Raw genomic sequence first — 18,146 nt, 5'->3', positions numbered from 1 at the left:
CTGAGGGGATGTTTACAAATTTAGCCTTTTCCTGTTATTTCTTTCTGGTGAACTCTGACTTGTATGGCTTGCATCACTGTTAGTTATAATTGTGTGACAAGAAGCTTGCTGGGGTGAATACCTGGGATAACTGTAATGTAGTCAGGAAGCACACATTTTACCCCTGTTGCAACCAGTGTGCCCTCATGGCACTTCATAGACAATTCTAGTAGACTTCCATGTTCTGAATTAAATGCTACCTGATCTCTAAAGCGTATATAAAGTAATTTGGCTCTACTGCACTGCCAAGCCCTCCACAAACTGGTGTAAATGATGAGTTTCTGCTAAGGAGAGGGTTTATATAACTGTTTTGGTCTGGTATTAATTACTTGTATCACTAGATTAGCAAGTATACACAGAAATGTATCTTTTCTATTTGGATTATGGTACAGCGTTGCAGGATTACTTAATCCGTGACGCAGCACAATAACAAGACAGTGCGCAATCTGCGTCGCAGGCAGTCTCATGAGGACAAACACTGGCGAGGTAAGTAACTTGTAACAGTATTGTTTAGGAAATATTATCAAGAATGTGGACTTTTAATAGTCCGGACACAACTGCTGAACGAACGTTAAAAAATGAAGAAACTGGTCAAATTAGCCGGCTGGAATTCAGTTGACGTTACGCTATATATGACATTAACTTTAGCTTGTTTGTAGCACGATATGCTACGCCTGAGGGTTCGGATTTGACGTTTCAAACATTACAAATACTGCGTTACAAATACTGTCAGTTGACAGTCATCATGGGGCAACCTTGTTATACCGTTGTAACAATGCCGCGATCTAATACAGGCAGCTAACGAAAAATAACATCAATCTTTGCTAACGTTAGCTTGGCACATCACTTGGTCAGTTTAACGTTACGTAGAGTTAATTTGATATTTCAGCAGTTTTCCAACGTTTTGCGGGGTGTCCAAACATAATAAATTTCTTAAGACTAGGGAGTTGTAAAGGACACACTGAATAGTATACACGCTATAAACTATACGTCGCAGTTAGCTAACGTTCACGTTAGCTTGCTTACTTCTGTTTTTGTTTCATTCGTCGAATAGAGGTTTTACGGTTCCCCGGTTCCAGCATCCCTTACCAACACTAAATATCTGAAAGCCTGGTACTTGAAAAAGTGTGTCAGCCAGAAGAGCTAGACCTTACACGTGATGCTGCCTCTCTGTCCCTCTCCCAGCATGTTGCGTTTGCCTGTTGTGAGCCGGAGCCTCTTTCCAGCAGCTATTACCAAAGGAGGTGCGGCTGCAACTAACAATGGTATCAGTATGCTACTTCATCAACTGGTTAATTGATTGTGCCTTCGTTACGTACAATAGGTGTCTTGTATTCCTGCAGAACGCCCACTTTGTGTGTGCAGGAACCAGAACCCTTGGGCCTTACTTACACTGATGGATTATAGGCAGGATTACAGATTTGCCAGATACCACATTTGGTGCCAGGCTGTTGCTTGCTTAATTTAGGCAGTAGTTGTCAGTGGCAGTAATTTATTACTTTGAAATACCAGGCGTTAACTCTCATATATTGTGGCATAAGTGGTGATGAATTATTTAGCTCCAGCAGTCCTTGGATAGAAAATGTGGAAAGTTGCATTGAAATGTGTTCTGTCTATGCTTGAAGCTCGCACTGCAGCTACAGCAACAGCAGCGGCTGATAACCTCCTGGAGGTGTTCGTGGACGGGACGCCTGTCGTGGTGGAGCCAGGAACCACTGTGTTGCAGGTAGCATGCTAAATTCATGCATGCAGCTACCTAAGAGTGGAGTCATAATATCAGATTTGACATTGTGACTCAATTTTGTCGCAGGCATGTGAGAAGGTAGGAATGCAGATTCCTCGCTTCTGCTACCACGAGCGCCTGTCAGTTGCTGGAAACTGTCGCATGTGTCTTGTGGAGATTGAGAAAGTTCCTAAGGTATGTTTTAGACTGTATATATGTGTGTGTTTTCTATATTTTTTTGATACAGATTATGATAAATTTATTAAACACTGCTGTGCTTGCTTGAAATAATCACTAATCATGTTTCATCTATCTTGTAGCCGGTGGCAGCTTGTGCTATGCCAGTGATGAAGGGCTGGAACATTTTAACCAACTCTGACAAAACAAGAAAGGCCAGGTAGGATCAAACTCAAAAGTAAAATATTGTAGGCTTTGTGGTTTTCTGATGATGTTACACATTTCTGTTGTTGTGTTCATATTGCTCTGTCATTATAAGATTGTAACTGAGGTGACATGATGACCCACATCTCTCCCAAGCAAAAAAAAAAAAAAAAAACCTAAGTTGACATTTCCTTGTATGAAAGTAACCTGAAATAATTTTCTGTGGTTTATTGTTCTGACAGAGAGGGTGTGATGGAGTTCCTGCTGGCTAACCACCCGTTAGATTGTCCAATTTGTGATCAGGGGGGAGAATGTGACCTACAGGTAAAGATAATCACCACCTGTGTTGACGTGTTCTTCATAGACTTCAGTGTGTGTATGACAAACATTATTTTCTTAAGAATGTATTATTTAAGAGGCTGAATAGCGTTCTGTTTGAAGGACCAGTCCATGCAGTTTGGCAGTGACAGGAGCCGCTTCACAGAGGGCAAACGAGCTGTGGAGGACAAGAACATTGGCCCCCTCATCAAAACCATTATGACTCGTTGTATCCAGTGCACTCGCTGTGTGCGGTGAGTCTCATGTTAATAACTAGAGTGAGTTGTAATTTAGAGTATGAAAATAAGTTGTTGGGTTTTTTCTTTTTGTTTTTTTGCTCCTACAGCTTTGCCAGTGAGATTGCAGGTGTGGAGGACCTGGGTACCACTGGCAGAGGCAATGACCTGCAGATTGGGACCTATGTGGAGAAGATGTTTATGTCAGAGCTATCTGGGAATGTTATTGATATATGCCCAGTGGGGGCCCTGACCTCTAAGCCATATGCATTCACTGCTCGCCCTTGGGAGACCAGGTTTTTGCTTTGAGCTGTACATTTTGATGAACGTTTTAGGTATATATGGTTAGATTTTACACTCACGTATTCTCTTTGGTGTCCTGCAGGAAGACGGAATCCATCGATGTCCTGGATGCTGTGGGTAGTAACATTGTGGTGAGCACTCGTGGGGGTGAGGTGATGAGAATCCTGCCTCGTATTAATGAGGATATTAACGAGGAGTGGATCTCAGACAAAACCAGGTTCCTTTCTTATTGCGCGCAGTTTGCCTCGCAGATATTTTTGTATGATGTTTGCAACAGTGCTGAACTCTTCTTTGCTTCTATCCTGACAGATTTGCTTATGATGGGCTCAAGAGGCAGAGGCTTACTCAGCCAATGGTGAAAAATGAGTCTGGGCAGTTGGTTCCCACAACTTGGGAAGATGTGCTGACTCGAGTTGCGGGAGCAGTATGTACCTTGTACTGAACTGACTTTCTGTAACAGTGTATGATATTTTGCTACTTGTGGTTTCAGCCTACAGCAGGCCGCCGTAAGCCCTGTCCATAGCATCTGTTTCATTTGATAGTTGCAAGGAGTTGAAGGAAATGATGTTGCTGCTGTTGTCGGAGGCTTGGTGGATGCAGAGGCTCTGATTTCCCTGAAAGACTTGATGAATGGTTTTAATAGTGACAACCTGTGCACTGAGGAGGTCTTCCCAATGGCTGGTGCTGGGTAAGACCACAGAATAAGTAAAACTGAAGAGGGGACAAAACCAGTTGAACTAGTGCTGATGTTACGTTTCTGTTTTTACCTTTGCTTCCTTAGATCTGACCTGCGTTCAAACTATCTCCTAAACACGGGGATTGCTGGCATTGAAGAAGCTGACCTGCTGCTTCTGGTTGGCACAAACCCACGCTATGAGGCCCCCCTCTTCAATGCACGAATCAGAAAGAGGTAAGTTCAATGCTATAAGTACAGAGTGGATGTTGAAAAATATAGAACTAGTAAATCTGAGCTTTTAATTAAAAAATGCATGCTTTAATAAGATCTTGTTACCACTAATTCAGCTGGCTTCACAATGAGTTGCAAGTGGCTCTTTTGGGAAAGGAAGTGGACTTAAGTTACACATACGACCATCTTGGGGAGTCTGCCATGGTTCTTCAAGAAATTGCATCAGGAACTCACCCGTTTTCCCAGGTAAGACTGAGCACTTTCAGTAATACACTGAATGTTATCAATCAACTTGAGTGTCTCTTCCTAATTGGGGTATTATGTCCTTGTCCAGGTCTTGGCTAAAGCAAAGCGTCCTGTTGTTGTGGTTGGAAGCAGCTGCCTGCAGAGAGAGGATGGGGCTGCGATAATGGCTGCTGTGTCAACCATCGCTCAGAACGCTCGTGTCAGCAGTGGCGTGGAGGAAACCTGGAAGGTTCTCAATGTGCTTCACAGGTCATAGTCTTGGAAATTTTGAGCGGAAGCTTTCACTTCAGAGTAGTGTTCAAGAGGGATATTTACTGATATATGAGTGCTGTTTTTCCTGTGTCTTCAGGGTTGCCAGTCAAGTGGCTGCACTCGATCTTGGGTACAAGCCAGGAGTGGAGGCTATCAGAAAGAACCCACCCAAACTTCTGTTTCTGTTAGGAGCTGATGCTGGCTGCATTACTCGCCAAGATCTCCCCAAGGATAGCTTCATAATTTATCAAGGTCAGCTGTTTGACTGCACAGCAGCAGAAGCTCTTTCAGTTACATTAATTTATGCATGGAATCTGAGAGAGGCAGTGCAATTTCTCACATAGAATATTTTGCTTGTACAGAAGGGAGGCAAAGGAAAATCTGCGTAAATGAGTAAGACACCTAAATCTATGCATGTGCAGTGTTACTGAGTGGTTTGATGAGTATGACAGTGGTACAGCATATGCTTTATGCTTCACAGTCACATATCTTAACCCAGTTGAACACCTATCAGAGATTTTGGGCTGGAGTGTCAGTGCTCTCCATCACCATCATCAAGATATCAAATGAGGGAATATCTTTTGCAGAAGTGATGTCCATCTCTCCAGTAGAGACTAGCAGAATCTATGTCAAGGAGCGGTAAACTTTTTCTTGCTCAATTTCAATGCTCTGTGCCATAACTGCCCAGGTCACCATGGTGATGTTGGTGCACCCATGGCTGATATCATACTTCCTGGAGCTGCATATACTGAGAAATGTAGCACCTATGTGAACACTGAAGGCCGTGCCCAGCAGACCAAAGTGGCTGTGACTGCTCCAGGCATGGCTAGAGAAGACTGGAGGATCATCAGAGCCATATCTGAGGTGAACTGCAATAATAGATGATCATGTTATAGTAAATAAGAAAAAAACAGGCTAAATGCTGTCTATTGTTTCCGTCTGCTTTTAAGCTTGCCGGAGTGACTCTGCCATATGACACCCTCGATGAAGTGCGTGATAGATTGGCAGAGGTTTCCCCAAATCTGGTGCGATATGATGATGTTGAGGAGGCCAACTACTTTAAGCAGGCTAATGAACTGTCACAGGTCAGCTGTTCTCTTCTTCCAGCATGTGTTAAGTTGATTACAGAGAAGGCAATAAAGCTTTATTTTAGATTGTTTCACACTATTCTCCATGATGATGGTGGTATCTGGCTTATCTCTTTCAGGCAGTGAACCAGGCTGTCCTTAGTGGTACTTTAGTCCCTCCACAACTTACTGTGAAGGACTTCTACATGACAGGTGGGACATTGGTAGTTTCCTCACTAAGCCTAGTCTAAGTAGCAATATCATTCCAAAACCCTCTAGGAAACACAACAGTGTTGTATCAGTTCCCTAATTTCAATATAATCATCTTTATTTAATTTGTGCAGGGAGAAATACTAATATAGTAATAGTAATAATACTGATGCCACATTTTACAGCTTTTACAGCCTAAAGCTAATCTGCAGTGTGCCCTTTTTGCCCTCACTGACTGCTGTTACATGAGCTATTTTTAAATTAGATAAATCCAAAGGACAATTTCCACAAAAGTGCTACCTAATTGCTAGATAAAGTAATCATTTATAGTGTCCTGTTTACATGTTATTCATCAGAGGAATGGTTCCTTCAAGGACAAAACCATGTTCAACTCTCTAAGCTCAGCAAACTTTTGACAGAGATGTAGTGAGTTTTACTGCTGTGCTTCCTATTAAAGTGTTTTGTTATTTCTGCAGAGGGCAAGCCACTTGTAGCGCCTAAGATAAATTTGGACAACTGATGATAATTATAGTTTAGTTGGAGAAAACAGAAATATACTCAAATTTTTGCTATTCTCAGGGCACTATAGCTGAGGAGATGAAAATGTAAATTTCCATGGCTGCATTGGCTCATGTGGTCATTAAAATCAAAAGAGTTAATTTCATTTAGAGCATAATGTGTTAAGAAAATTTCATGGCAGTTTCCTTGATATTAGGTATCCTTTGTTTTGACACTTTTTCCATTTTAAATAATAGAAAATTACAGAACAAACAAAAAAAAAACTATGCATTTTTTTCCTGTTGAAAAAATAAATTCATTGAATGATGGCCAGACAAGTTTTATCGGGAAAGAGCAGATTTCAGTGGCGTCTGCAAAATTCATGTACAAGCCACAATAATGCGGTCTGCTGCCTGAAAATCTCCACCAGCTGCCTATATCATTCTTCAAATGACATGAAGTTGTGACAAAGCATTTTCTGTAATGATTTTATGATCAAATTATTGTCATGTCATGTTAAAAATTCCAATATATACCTGGCTTTAATAAATGGCATAATATTTTATAGCCGCTGGTAGCTGCTTTTTTCTCAGAATATTAGATTTTCTTTGCCTCACTGCTTCTGAAAGGCTACATACGTCAAGATCTTCAGCAGAAACAGCATTTAAATTTTTGATCACAATGCATTTTACAGCCAAATATGACAGAATTTAATTTGCAACACTGCTCTTATAATTTGAGGTGATGTGAAGAAAATGCTGCTTAGTTTAAAGTTGGTTGTCTGGATTTTCTCACATTCTTGTTTTTATGACAAATTTAATGGAGTCTGCAAAACAAAAATGAAGTAGCATAGCGTGCCAGATATTATCATTTCATCTATAAAGAGGTATTTCACACCATAACATAAAACATATCGACATGTTCATCCTTAAAAACTGAATAATGCTTTTGCAGCACCATACTACACTGTAGTACCATCATTTCTCTTTCAACATAGGGCTTTAAATGCCTATCCTCATGCAACTTTAGCATGACATTTTCAAGCATTGCACATTTTTTGAAATTCATAGCATCATAAGCACCCACTGATTTTCTGGATGTTGTTATGTTGCTTTTTGGTCTTCGCAGTAGTTTAGGTGCGCAGAGTTAAACCTGCTCTCAATCTTTACCCACAGATCCAATAAGCAGAGCCTCGCAGACGATGGCGAAGTGTGTGAAAGCTGTCACAGAGGGAGCACAAGCTGTGGATGAGCCAGCCATATGCTAAAGCACAGTGGATAGCCATCTAATCCTTGGAACAAAAAATAGATTATACGCACAATACCGCTATTTGCACATTCCTAGAAACATATTTATTTGCACTTGTGTTTTACTATAGTAGATGTTTTACTATAGTAGATGCCTCTTTATCTGTACACATTATGGAACTAGCATACTTTACTAACCTGCAGAAATGTGTATGTGCTACTTGCAGAGTGAAAAATGTAAGCTTTGGTTTCAAATCTCCAGAGATGCACTCCTGACAGTTCGTGCTTTCACCTGTTCAGACATTCACATTTTAGTAGGTGTGACCAAAGGTTTAAAATCCCTATCCTTAAAAAGAAAATCTAGTTTCTTGTCTTCCTGTCAAAGTACTAACAATAAATGTGTTAAGATTATATTTTCCTAAAAGTATTTTGAGTAAACAGTATTATAAATGTAGCCAATTGTGTGATATTTAATAAACCATTTTCTGTAGCAGTTCAAATGAATCTTTGCAAACCCCCATTTAAATTTGTGCTCTCATTTAAAAAAATGTTTCATGTATGAAAATATGTGCTGGTGTCATGCATGGTATTGTTCTGGTGTGGTGTGATACCGAGTCAACTTTTCCAGTCTGGAGCTCCTGTATCTGCTTGGCACGTGGTCCATCATCAGTGAGCAGCCGGCAACAGTGTGACAGCAGGGCTGGTAACTCATTCATATGGAAGACGATAGCCGTGGTCCAGGTGGATTCTACACTGTAACACTTTGCTGGACCTTTCGGTCATTCTGCTTGAAATAACTTTCAAATGTGGAAAATGTAAAGGGCACTCTCCTTCACACCTAATGCAATTTCTCTGATAAACATGACACTTCTACACTGCAGAGGCTTTTAACAAAGTTGAATTTCCAATATGGTAGGAGAGGTTGTTGTTGTGGAGCGGATTGTTGTCATGTCCCCGCAGTGCCTGTAGTGGTGCTGTGAGGAGTCTGCTGTGGCTCCAACAAAAATCCTCAGCAGCCTACCTACTGCTTGTAATTTGCTCTGGATAGCCTATATTTACATGCATCCTTATTTCGAGATATACCGAGCTCGATGAAGATCACTGTTACTATCGTATCTCGGATATCGATGCACAAATAGCCTAGCTGGTTCTAGTAGACATTTCGGCCGTCTATCTGGAGCGAATACCTTACACAGCCCATACCAATTCAAGGTAAGCGAAATCGTATACAGCCTCGGCCTCGATTTTTGCATGTACCGTTTTGCGCAGGCTTCAGTCGATCAGACACTCAACTAGAAGCCGCTGTGCTATCGAAGCTAAGAGGCCTCTTATTAATGACTCATTTATTTTATAACTTGTGAAGTGGCCAAATGACTCAGCCTCTGAAATACTTGTGGGTAGTTACGCAGTGTTGGCAGTTTTAAGTCTTATATCCTGCTAATTTCACGTTATGTAACGATAGTGGCTATATTTCCTATCGATTATTACGCAGGCCTTCGGGTACAGGCCTTAAGCCTCGTATGTAGACCCTTTGTTTGAAAGTATTTGGCCATAAATGATCATATTTGTTTACACTGGAAGCACACGACTGGGGCCGATCAATTATTGTTTTTTATGTTATGATTATGCTCGCATTTTTCTAAATAAAACCAAACTGAAAGTAGACCTTTATAGTGTTACCATATGCTGATGTTTCCGTTTCCTGGTTAGCTACCGCCTACTAATTTGTGTTTTTAGCTTTGGTAGCTTGTTAGCTAACTATCAAATTTGAATTTTCGTGTCTGTTCAGTTGTGATAATATGTCTTTCTGCTTGAGAATGATTAATGTTGTGTCTTATGGATTAATATATGTGTGTATGTTACACGCAGATACGTTTAAAATCAAAAGTTTCACATCTGTCCAGCTAGCTAAGCTAGCTTCCCGAACTCCTGGTAGTTACGCTAGCTAACGTTAATGCTGCCTGTCCCGTTCTCCGTATTTAACTTAAGTTGTTAATATTAATTAAGGCTGCTGTAAATGGTACTCAGCCAACCTGTCCTTTTGTATCCAACATGTACCTCAGTTGTCAGAACCGTAGCGCTCTCAAAACTAACTTAAAGTTCAATGTAGCAGCTAAGATCCTGCTGAAGCTGGGCAGCTAATGCTCCAAGTATCGCAACAGTGTTGTGATATGAGTGTACCATCCTATTTGTATGTGTGTGGTTATGAAAGCGTTGCATAAAAAAAGCAGCATTCGTGTTGAAAGCCTACTTCTGGCTTTTTGAGTCTTCAGCTAGTCTTGCAATGCTGCCTACACACTAGCATGTGACTGTCTTCTAGCTTGTAACTTTATCATACAGACCGTTGTCCTGCAATATAGTGTTTCTCCACCATCATAATATCTTTTAAGTGCTAGCTTGAAGGATAATTTAATGGAGTGTTGAGTAAAAATACCTGATCTGTTAACCGCTCGGTTCACAGTGAGAAAGCAAGACTGAAAATTAGAGGGTGTAAAAGCAATTTGACAGCAATCGGAGTTAACGTTTCTCAAGACCATACAGTCCATAAATATTCATACTTTATTACAATATGTATTTATTATTTACAGCATGCACTGGTAGTTTAATAAACAAACAACCTTGAATGAAATGAGCCCTAAGCTTTGGAATGTCAGTTAATTTTTGATATGACACTAGAAATAATTACACAGCACATTACACTGCTTAGCTATGTGAGTTATGCTATTTACTCTCATTAAATAGCTACATTAGCTAAAGGCTGGGCAAAAAGTCACTTGTTGCAGGGGTTCCCTGCCTCTTAAGCCTGCATGTGCATGAGGGGCTACCTCCTCAGTATGAAGTGTTAGTGATGTAATTCTTGGTTTTCCCCTGAATTTATCCCATCAGCTGATGTTCTCAAGGACAAGAGTCACGTGATGTATGAAGGCAAACACATACACTTCTCAGAGGTGGACAATAAGCCGTTGTGCTCATACAGCCCAAAGCTCTGCAAACAGCGCAGACTGAATGGCTATGCTTTCTGTATCCGGCACGTTCTTGAGGATAAGACGGCTCCCTTCAAGCAATGTGAATATGTGGCCAAGTACAACAGCCAGCGATGTACCAACCCCATCCCCAAGTCAGAGGACCGCAGGTGTGTATGTTTGTGTGCACGTGTGTCATACTCCACTATGTAGAGAACATTATGTTACAGATGTGAATGGTATGCTGAGGATGTGTTCTTGTTTTCCAGATACTGTAACAGCCACCTGCAGGTTCTGGGCTTTATCCCCAAGAAGGAACGGAAAAAGAAACATGATGCTTTGGAGGAAATGCGCTCACGTGCTCACCTGGAGTCGGTGGCTCTCAACATAACTGTGCCCTCTCTAGCTCTGAAAGCTTCCAATGGTCTAGACGAACTTCCGCCATCTCCCCCCTGTACACGCCTGTTACCCCTCCCTGATGGGGAACTCCTGGACCCTTTTGCCTTTTATGAGGATGACACAGACGGGGAGGAGGTTGGTACTCCTCGGAAGGGCAGCGCCATCAAGAAAAAACTACAGAGTCGCCTTGTGCTCAACCAGAAACTCTGCCATGACACGGACCTCTTCCAGCCACCGCCTGAGCACTTTAGTCCCTCCCCCGTCCCCCATGTCCACCCCTCCTCGCCGCTCAACACTCATCTCTCACGGCAGCAGTCAGGTCTTCTTCAGCTGCCCCAGCACTCGAGCGTGACGTCTTTCATCTTCCCCGGTCAGCAGCAGGGTTTATTATGCAATCCACCACCACCTCAGACGGTCAACTTTCTGCCTCCAGGGATGCCCGCGAATGCAGCACCCAGTCCTGTGCAACCCTCTGGGCCATCACTCAGCAGGAAAATGCCTTTCACTGCTACTCACTTGCCTGCCAGTTGCAAGGACAGTGGCAGCAACAGTCAGCGGCATGTGGTTGTCATGCGGCCCACTGCCTTCGCACCTTCTGCCAGCTGCCTGGCCAGGTTACAACATCTGGTGCAGCTCTGTGCCAAGAGACACCGGGAGCATGGAGACCTCTTTCCTCATCTAGGTACCTAGCTTAAATGAATTTACCACCAGTTTTTAAACTCTGTTTGTTTTCCCATACTTGTGTGCAGTTTTTAAGGACTGTGTGTGATACTTCAGATATAGTGTAGAACTAAACAACATCTCTTCCAGGATTGGACTGGTCAGAAGACAGTGCTGATGATGATGACGATAATGATGAAGAGGAGGCAGAGACATTTATTCCTTTCCAGAGCTCTTGGAGACCGCAGAATGGGTCGGTATCCTCATACTTAACCCCACAGTGTACACTTTGACCTGATGCTTCTTGTCCTGACTGCTACTAATTTTTTTTCTAAATAGGTTGGAAGACGACAATGGTTCTTCACGGAGAACGCGGCTGCTTAGGCTTTGCTCATACCTCCAGGAGAAGTACAAGCACATGTGCAGGCAGGAGAGGGCGAGTATCCGCCAAAAGAGATACCGCTATGCCTTCCGCAAAGCGTTGCTACACGCCGCCAGTAACAACCCCGACTGCGCTGGGCAGCTGATCCAGGAGCTACGCGGTGCCTCTAGAAGCTCCTCAAGGTATTCCCTATGATACAGTTAGATCAAACTGTCTGTATTAGTAGGTGGTAAACTAGTCACAAACCTTCCATCACCCACCTGTGAATTAGAAATGAATTGATTAATCAATGTATGTGATTTCCAAAATCGACAAGATTTCAACCATTGTTTTATATCAGTGCAAATGCCAAAGTGTGCTGCTTTTATGACTTACATGTTGGTTAGTCTTGCAGTCTTCATCTCCTGATTCGAAATGTCTGAAACACAACAGATGTGGAGTGTCGTCACTGTTTGCTCAGTCTGGGGTCTGTGTGTCTCTACAGTGTGACTCCTGCAAGGCAGCAGAACACAGATCCGGGGACCTGCACTGGCAGCACAAAGGGCCAGGCCTGCAACAACAGGGCTCTGCCCTTCACTCAACACTGCTTTCAGCGTATCCTTTCCACCACATCACTGATTGTACAGCTGCTCGCTAGAAGTGCGGAAGAATGGCTGTGATTCTGTTTTCTCATTTAAATGGTTCTGTGAATTTCAGGTGTCGATGTTTTTTACATTCACATACTGTGATGTGCAGTATCCCTTTGTGATGGAGTGCTATGATCACATGCCCTCTTTCTATTGTATTGTGTTATTTCCTTTATTGTTCTCCGTAGACATTCTGTTGAATCGTTCCCAGCAGCTCTTTGCTAGTTGCACAGCCAAATTTGCAGACGGTCAGCAGTGCTCCATCCCTGTGTTTGACATCACGCACCAGACACCACTCTGTGAAGAGCATGCCAAAAAAATGGTGAGTTCAGTATTTCAAGGAAAAATTCAACACTTTGAGGAATGTGCTTTTTTTTTTCTTTGCAGTTAGATAACAGAGTCGTGCCTGAATGATAAATGTGTGCTAACTTAGCTTTGCACAAGGACTGGAAACAGAGAATCAGCTGGCCTGGCTCTGCCCAGAGGTAACAAAATTCACCCACCAGCACCTCTGAAGCTAATTAACAAATTATGGCTTGTTAATTAGTTGCCCAGCAACCAGAAGTTACTGGTCCCAACCAAGAAATAGGCTTTCGCACAACCCCCACCATATAACAAACAGTTTTATGGTGTTTTAAGTAAAGAGCCTTACAGGTGCTGGGAGGTGGATTTTGTTACCGTTGGCCAGAGCAAGGCTTGCAGTTTCCCCCTGTTTCCAGTCTTTGTGCTAAGCTAATTTAGCTACTGACAGTACCTTCATATTGAGTGTACAGACATGACAGTGTTATCAGGCTTCTCATTAAACTTTCGTCAAGAAAGTACATAAGCTTATTAGTGTTCACCTTACCTTACCCTGTTCTCCTTATTGATTGTGACTGCTCCGTTTGGTTTCATATGGGCTGATGTGATGACTCAGTGCTCTTCCATACGTTCCACACAGGATAACTTCCTGCGAGGGGATGGTAACCGACGAGTGCAGCACCAGCAGCAGCAGCAGCGAAAGCCACGTAAAAAGACCAAACCACCGGCGCTCACCAAAAAACACAAGAAGAAGAGGAGGAGAGGGCCGCGGAGGCCCCAGAAACCCATCCCTCCAGCGTTGCCACAGGGGAACCTGGGAATGCCTTCTACGAGCCTAGCAATGCCCTCACAGGCCAGCATCAGGTCTGCTACACCTGTGTCCCCACACTGTTAAAAATTTAGTGTGCTGCAGATCCAGTGTCAGGGAGAATACTCTCATGTCGTGTGAACTGCTCCTTCATCACATATAGCAACATGCTGTAGATCTTCTCTTAACGCTTTTTTTAATCTTGTCTTTGTGGCTCTAGCCCCTCAACACCAGACCTGAGTGCAGAGGAGCTTCCGGACGACATCACCAATGAAATGGCTGACATTCCAAATGACCTCGAGCTAAACCAGGAGGATTTCTCCGACGTGTTGCCCAGACTACCTGATGACCTGCAGGACTTTGACTTGTTTGAAGGTTGTCATCCAGCTCTTTCTTGTGCACCACTTTGCCTCTGATGTGTAAACTAACAACCTCCTGGTGTGATTTTTGTTATTAAAACTTGCATGTGTGTGTGTGTGTGTGCGCAGGAAAGAATGGGGAGTTACTGCCCACCACGGAGGAGGCTGAGGAGCTAGTGCGTGCACTGCAGGCTATGGGGTCATACCCAGACTCACTGGTATGCCTGACCTCCATGGGAGACCTGGCCCCCTCTGAAGGAGTGGACCACCGAGCCATGACTGTGTTCCCTGGTCCGGTCCAGCCGGGGGGCATGGGGGACCTGCTCAACAGTCGCATCCCTACAGAGAACTTCACCAGCCTCGAGCTGGAGGACAATCTACTGCAGTCCACTGGGGGTCACTTTCCCTCTTCGCCGCCATCTCAGCCCGCTAACCAGCCCCCGACGTCTTGCTCCAACCTGACCTCATCTTCTTCTACAGTAGCCCCCCCCACCACCTCACTGCTCACTCAGACCTCCATCACAGAGCGAACGTTTTCCCGGACGCACGCGTCTCACGTCCTGGCCAAGTCCGAGGCGCCCACATCATCTCCCCAAGGCAGCCACTACAGCAGTGAGCACGTGCCATCCCCGTACAGTGACCACATATCTTCTCCCCATGCCAGCTCCTTCCAGACGGACACCCCTCTGCTGCTGGAAGTCCCTCTCAGCGGGGTACCAGGACCCCCACGCTCATCATGGAACAATCTCCCTCTCCCCCTCACCGACCCTACGCAATTTGGCAATCTCATAGGATCAGAAAGTCATCTCATATCCACCTCCCTGTCCACTCCCCCGGCCACCACCCACTCTGTGACGCTGCAGCCCATGGCTGCTCTCTCGGCGATGCCCCAGAGTGGCTTGACAGGTTTAACGACTCCCCCTGCCCCCTCGTCCTCCCTCCCGTCTTCTTCACATGATCTTCTGACCTCCACACAGCCCAAGCAACAGCTCCCTCAGTTCAGTGCGGCCTTTGGCCATCAATTGGCCTCCCACAGTGGCATCCCGAAAGACGTGCAGCCCAGCCACAGCTCTACAGCGCCCCCCGCTGGCTTTTCCATAGTTGGTGCCACCGCTGCAAGTGCCAACAGCGCCACACCACCCTTCACGCAAAGCAAATGAGAGCAGGCGGCCTGCAACTGCTGCATGATGGTCCGTGGACTCACAGTTACTTACAATCCAGTCGACTGGCTTCTGATTGACCACCCCTCTTCATCTGCTACATGTGTGCAATGTGGTAATAGTGCACTATTTGATAATGAATTTGCACAACCTCAGATCTTCTTCAATATTCTCTATTTTCGTTCTTTTGCTCTGCAGCCAGCCGGCCTCTGGGATTTTAAGTCGGTGTGAGTCCACTCGTTTGATGCCTCGTGGTTCCGTCAGCAGGGGGGTAACAGTCAGATTGTGTGACGAATATAAACGGGTGAAAATCGGCGGAAAGGACCTTAGAGATTATGTGTCACAGCGCTCAGAATTCATTGACGTGGAAGCCTCAATCATTGGTCGCTTTGTTTGCTTTGCCAGTTAAAGTCCTGTCTTTAAATGATCAACTGTACCCTGCCTTGCTCAGTTGGCCATTGCATTTTTATTTTTCCACCTGGTTCATACACGGCTTTTGTCGCCCTCTGAAAAAGAAGAGTACAGGTTGTGATATTTGTGACCCATATTATTTCAAGCTATTTAACTGTTATCATGATATAGAATCTTACTGAGTCAGATTTCACAGTCATACGAATTTACCAAAACACTTTTAAACAGCTGTTTTTATATTGTGTATACTGTATATGTGCTCATTTATTGGTTTGCTCAGACGTCAAAATCTCTGACCTCACCATTGGTTGTGGGACTCTGAGTGGCCTAGTAGACACTTGAAGGTAAATATAGTTTCTTAAAGCAATAAACACATTAACATAACTAGCATTGTAAGGTATTTTATTGGTCTCATTACATGTAGCTTCACTTGCTGAATCCAGGCTGGGTCAGGAATTTATTTTGGCCTCTATAACTGTTGTGAACTTTTCTTCTACAGCAGGTTCACTCAGAACCAGAGCCTGTAGAGAACAGAGATCAGGTCAGCCTAAACTGCTTCTCTCGGGTCAATCTGAGAGGATTTTTGAAGGCTAAGAAATGAGTTTCAGTGTTAATGGTGGGGTGATGGTGGCATAATCCAGGGACTTTAAGTGTCTACTCTCAAAGGTGCTCTCTGGTCCACACATACAATGGTCATTGATGACTTTCATGTGTCATTAAAGGCAAATTCAGTTTCAGGACTCCCAAGGAAACCCATTACAGTACACCAGGGCCAGATTACCTGGAGAAGGCGTGGATATCGATTTGAATGGTATAAACTGGTGTGTTGAGCCCGTCTGAGGTAAAGGAAATTCTGTTTTACTCGAGTCATGAAGTGCTTTTTAAGATAAATGAGGCAAACCTGTGGTCTGAGTTGAATTTTTAGAAAACTCCACCGCCTGAGAGCTCCTCCCCTCTGTTGATGACTCATGCAGCAGTCCAACCATGGCTTTTGATAGATATTAGACATTCGACAGATCGTCAGACATTGTTGAGTATTAAGTATATAGGGTAGCAGTCTCTATCTTGGGGTTTGTTGGTGAATTATTGAGTAGCAATGGATTGAAATTGTTATTTGCAATGTATTCAGTGGAACCTGTGTCTTGTAGAATGAGCCTCTTGTTTTTAATGGCTATCAAAATGGTCGTGAGTTCTCTTTGAAGCTGGAGGGATCAATGTTTGTATGCCGTGTATGCTGTCACTTTGTTTTTAATAATACCCTGATCGAGAATACTTTTGATAGCTATTAAACTCCGGGAAGAAGTCTGAGATTGCATGGGGCAGCAGCCTTTTGTGTGAGAGTATTATAATAATCAATATTAGATTACGGTCACTGGCTTGATTCTTGGCAGTATGAAACATAGGAATATATGCATTACCATTTCACTTCGTGGAGACTAACAGATCGACGTACAGTATGTTGTTTTTCAACATGGATTTGCACAGGAGTGGACGAGGCCGGTGGTGTTTCACATGTCCCGTGTCTGTCTTGCCTTTTTTTTTTGTTTTTTTTTTTTTGCTTGGACGCTCATTAAATGAACAGCTGCCATCATTACCAGCTCTGAGCTTGCACCATACCCCCCATTTCCAGCTGTGAGAAGGCCCAGTTCTGTCTCTCCCTTCCAAAGAGAAAACACATTATGAAGTGTAAACCCGTAGCTCCACCAGAGACGACTGGGCTTCTCGGCGACTGCAGCGTTCTCACCAATAGTCAGAAACACAGTGCCCCGACAAAAGTTCTTAGGGAAAAGAAGAAAAAACACACACAAAAAAAAATCAGGTTGGAAATGTTTGCAAGGCATTACTGCTGTATCCCCCATAGCATGAGATTAGCCATTGCACCAGTTCTCCCCAAAAACCACGTAGAACAAAACGACCAGGGCTCGTAGGCACATTTAACTGCTTGAATTCAGAAATGGCTGACAAATTCCTATACTCATTGAATGTACTGTATTACTGTTTTTAAAGATAGGATGAGCTAATCTAGTCACCTTTTGTTATTGGTCCTTGTTTAATTTGTCTAAGGTATTTTTTGTATACAAAGGTTTACATTTTTATGTATATTTTTCTTGTGTACAAATTATGTAATATGTGTACAAACACTGTATGTAATATCTGTATATAGTGTGAGAAATTTGATCTTTTGTTTTTGGATGTATAAATAAAACTTGCTGTGAGGTATTTGCTATTTTGTTTGTATTTTCTAAGCAACTGAACATCTAATTATGAACTGTTGACTGTTGCTCACATTTAAATATAAATTATAGCACTGAAATATTTCACTTTAACACTTTTCTGTGGTTTGAATTCTCTTCTTTAAAATGCTCATTTGTGCATTTTCCAAAACCTGACTTAAAGTTGACAAAATCTCATCACAAGATCCATTTAGTAGCTGTTCTGGTATTGTCTTTGGTGAAATGGAAGGTATCACTATATTGACATATATGACTCCAGCTCTCAAAGAGACTGTTTTCACAGAGGACTGAAGAAGAGCAATCACCTGAAGCTCAATATCAGCAAACCAACGTGGACTACAACGCTTCAAATATGGATGTTGCTGCAAAGAAGCTATAAACTGTAAAACATGGCTGCCTCACACACATCTTCAACCT

At 43.2% G+C, this 18,146-nt stretch overlaps 2 protein-coding genes across 4 annotated transcripts; both read left to right on the top strand.

Annotated features, from left to right (window-relative positions):
* The first annotated feature begins 456 nt into the window (after positions 1-456).
* Positions 457-7,920, top strand: LOC121615848 (NADH-ubiquinone oxidoreductase 75 kDa subunit, mitochondrial). 2 transcript variants are annotated; one of them, XM_041950318.1, is made up of 19 exons: positions 457-525; positions 1,225-1,304; positions 1,665-1,765; positions 1,850-1,957; positions 2,083-2,159; positions 2,386-2,467; positions 2,585-2,715; positions 2,808-2,993; positions 3,083-3,217; positions 3,310-3,424; positions 3,543-3,688; positions 3,782-3,910; positions 4,024-4,153; positions 4,242-4,402; positions 4,503-4,657; positions 5,094-5,269; positions 5,356-5,490; positions 5,613-5,685; positions 7,356-7,920. In XM_041950318.1, the coding sequence occupies exons 2-19, from the start codon at positions 1,226-1,228 to the stop codon at positions 7,445-7,447; spliced, it is 2,211 nt and encodes a 736-aa protein (XP_041806252.1). In that variant the 5' UTR covers positions 457-525; position 1,225; the 3' UTR covers positions 7,448-7,920. The 2 variants fall into 2 exon arrangements, with proteins under 2 accessions (XP_041806252.1, XP_041806253.1); XM_041950319.1 differs by lacking the exon at positions 1,225-1,304 and having other exon boundaries at positions 507-525.
* Positions 7,921-8,409: 489 nt separating this feature from the next.
* Positions 8,410-17,896, top strand: LOC121616543 (INO80 complex subunit D). Of its 2 annotated transcripts, XM_041951345.1 has the most exons (10): positions 8,410-8,639; positions 10,314-10,560; positions 10,660-11,471; positions 11,600-11,702; positions 11,789-12,013; positions 12,316-12,425; positions 12,646-12,779; positions 13,398-13,621; positions 13,786-13,940; positions 14,054-17,896. In XM_041951345.1, the coding sequence occupies exons 2-10, from the start codon at positions 10,343-10,345 to the stop codon at positions 15,082-15,084; spliced, it is 3,012 nt and encodes a 1,003-aa protein (XP_041807279.1). In that variant the 5' UTR covers positions 8,410-8,639; positions 10,314-10,342; the 3' UTR covers positions 15,085-17,896. The 2 variants fall into 2 exon arrangements, with proteins under 2 accessions (XP_041807279.1, XP_041807280.1); XM_041951346.1 differs by lacking the exon at positions 8,410-8,639 and having other exon boundaries at positions 10,294-10,560.
* The last annotated feature ends 250 nt before the right edge of the window (positions 17,897-18,146 follow it).

Source organism: Chelmon rostratus, chromosome 13 (assembly GCF_017976325.1).
Source record: "Chelmon rostratus isolate fCheRos1 chromosome 13, fCheRos1.pri, whole genome shotgun sequence".
NCBI classification, from domain to species: Eukaryota; Metazoa; Chordata; class Actinopteri; order Chaetodontiformes; family Chaetodontidae; genus Chelmon; species Chelmon rostratus.
This window is presented reverse-complemented; position numbering and strand designations above follow the sequence as displayed.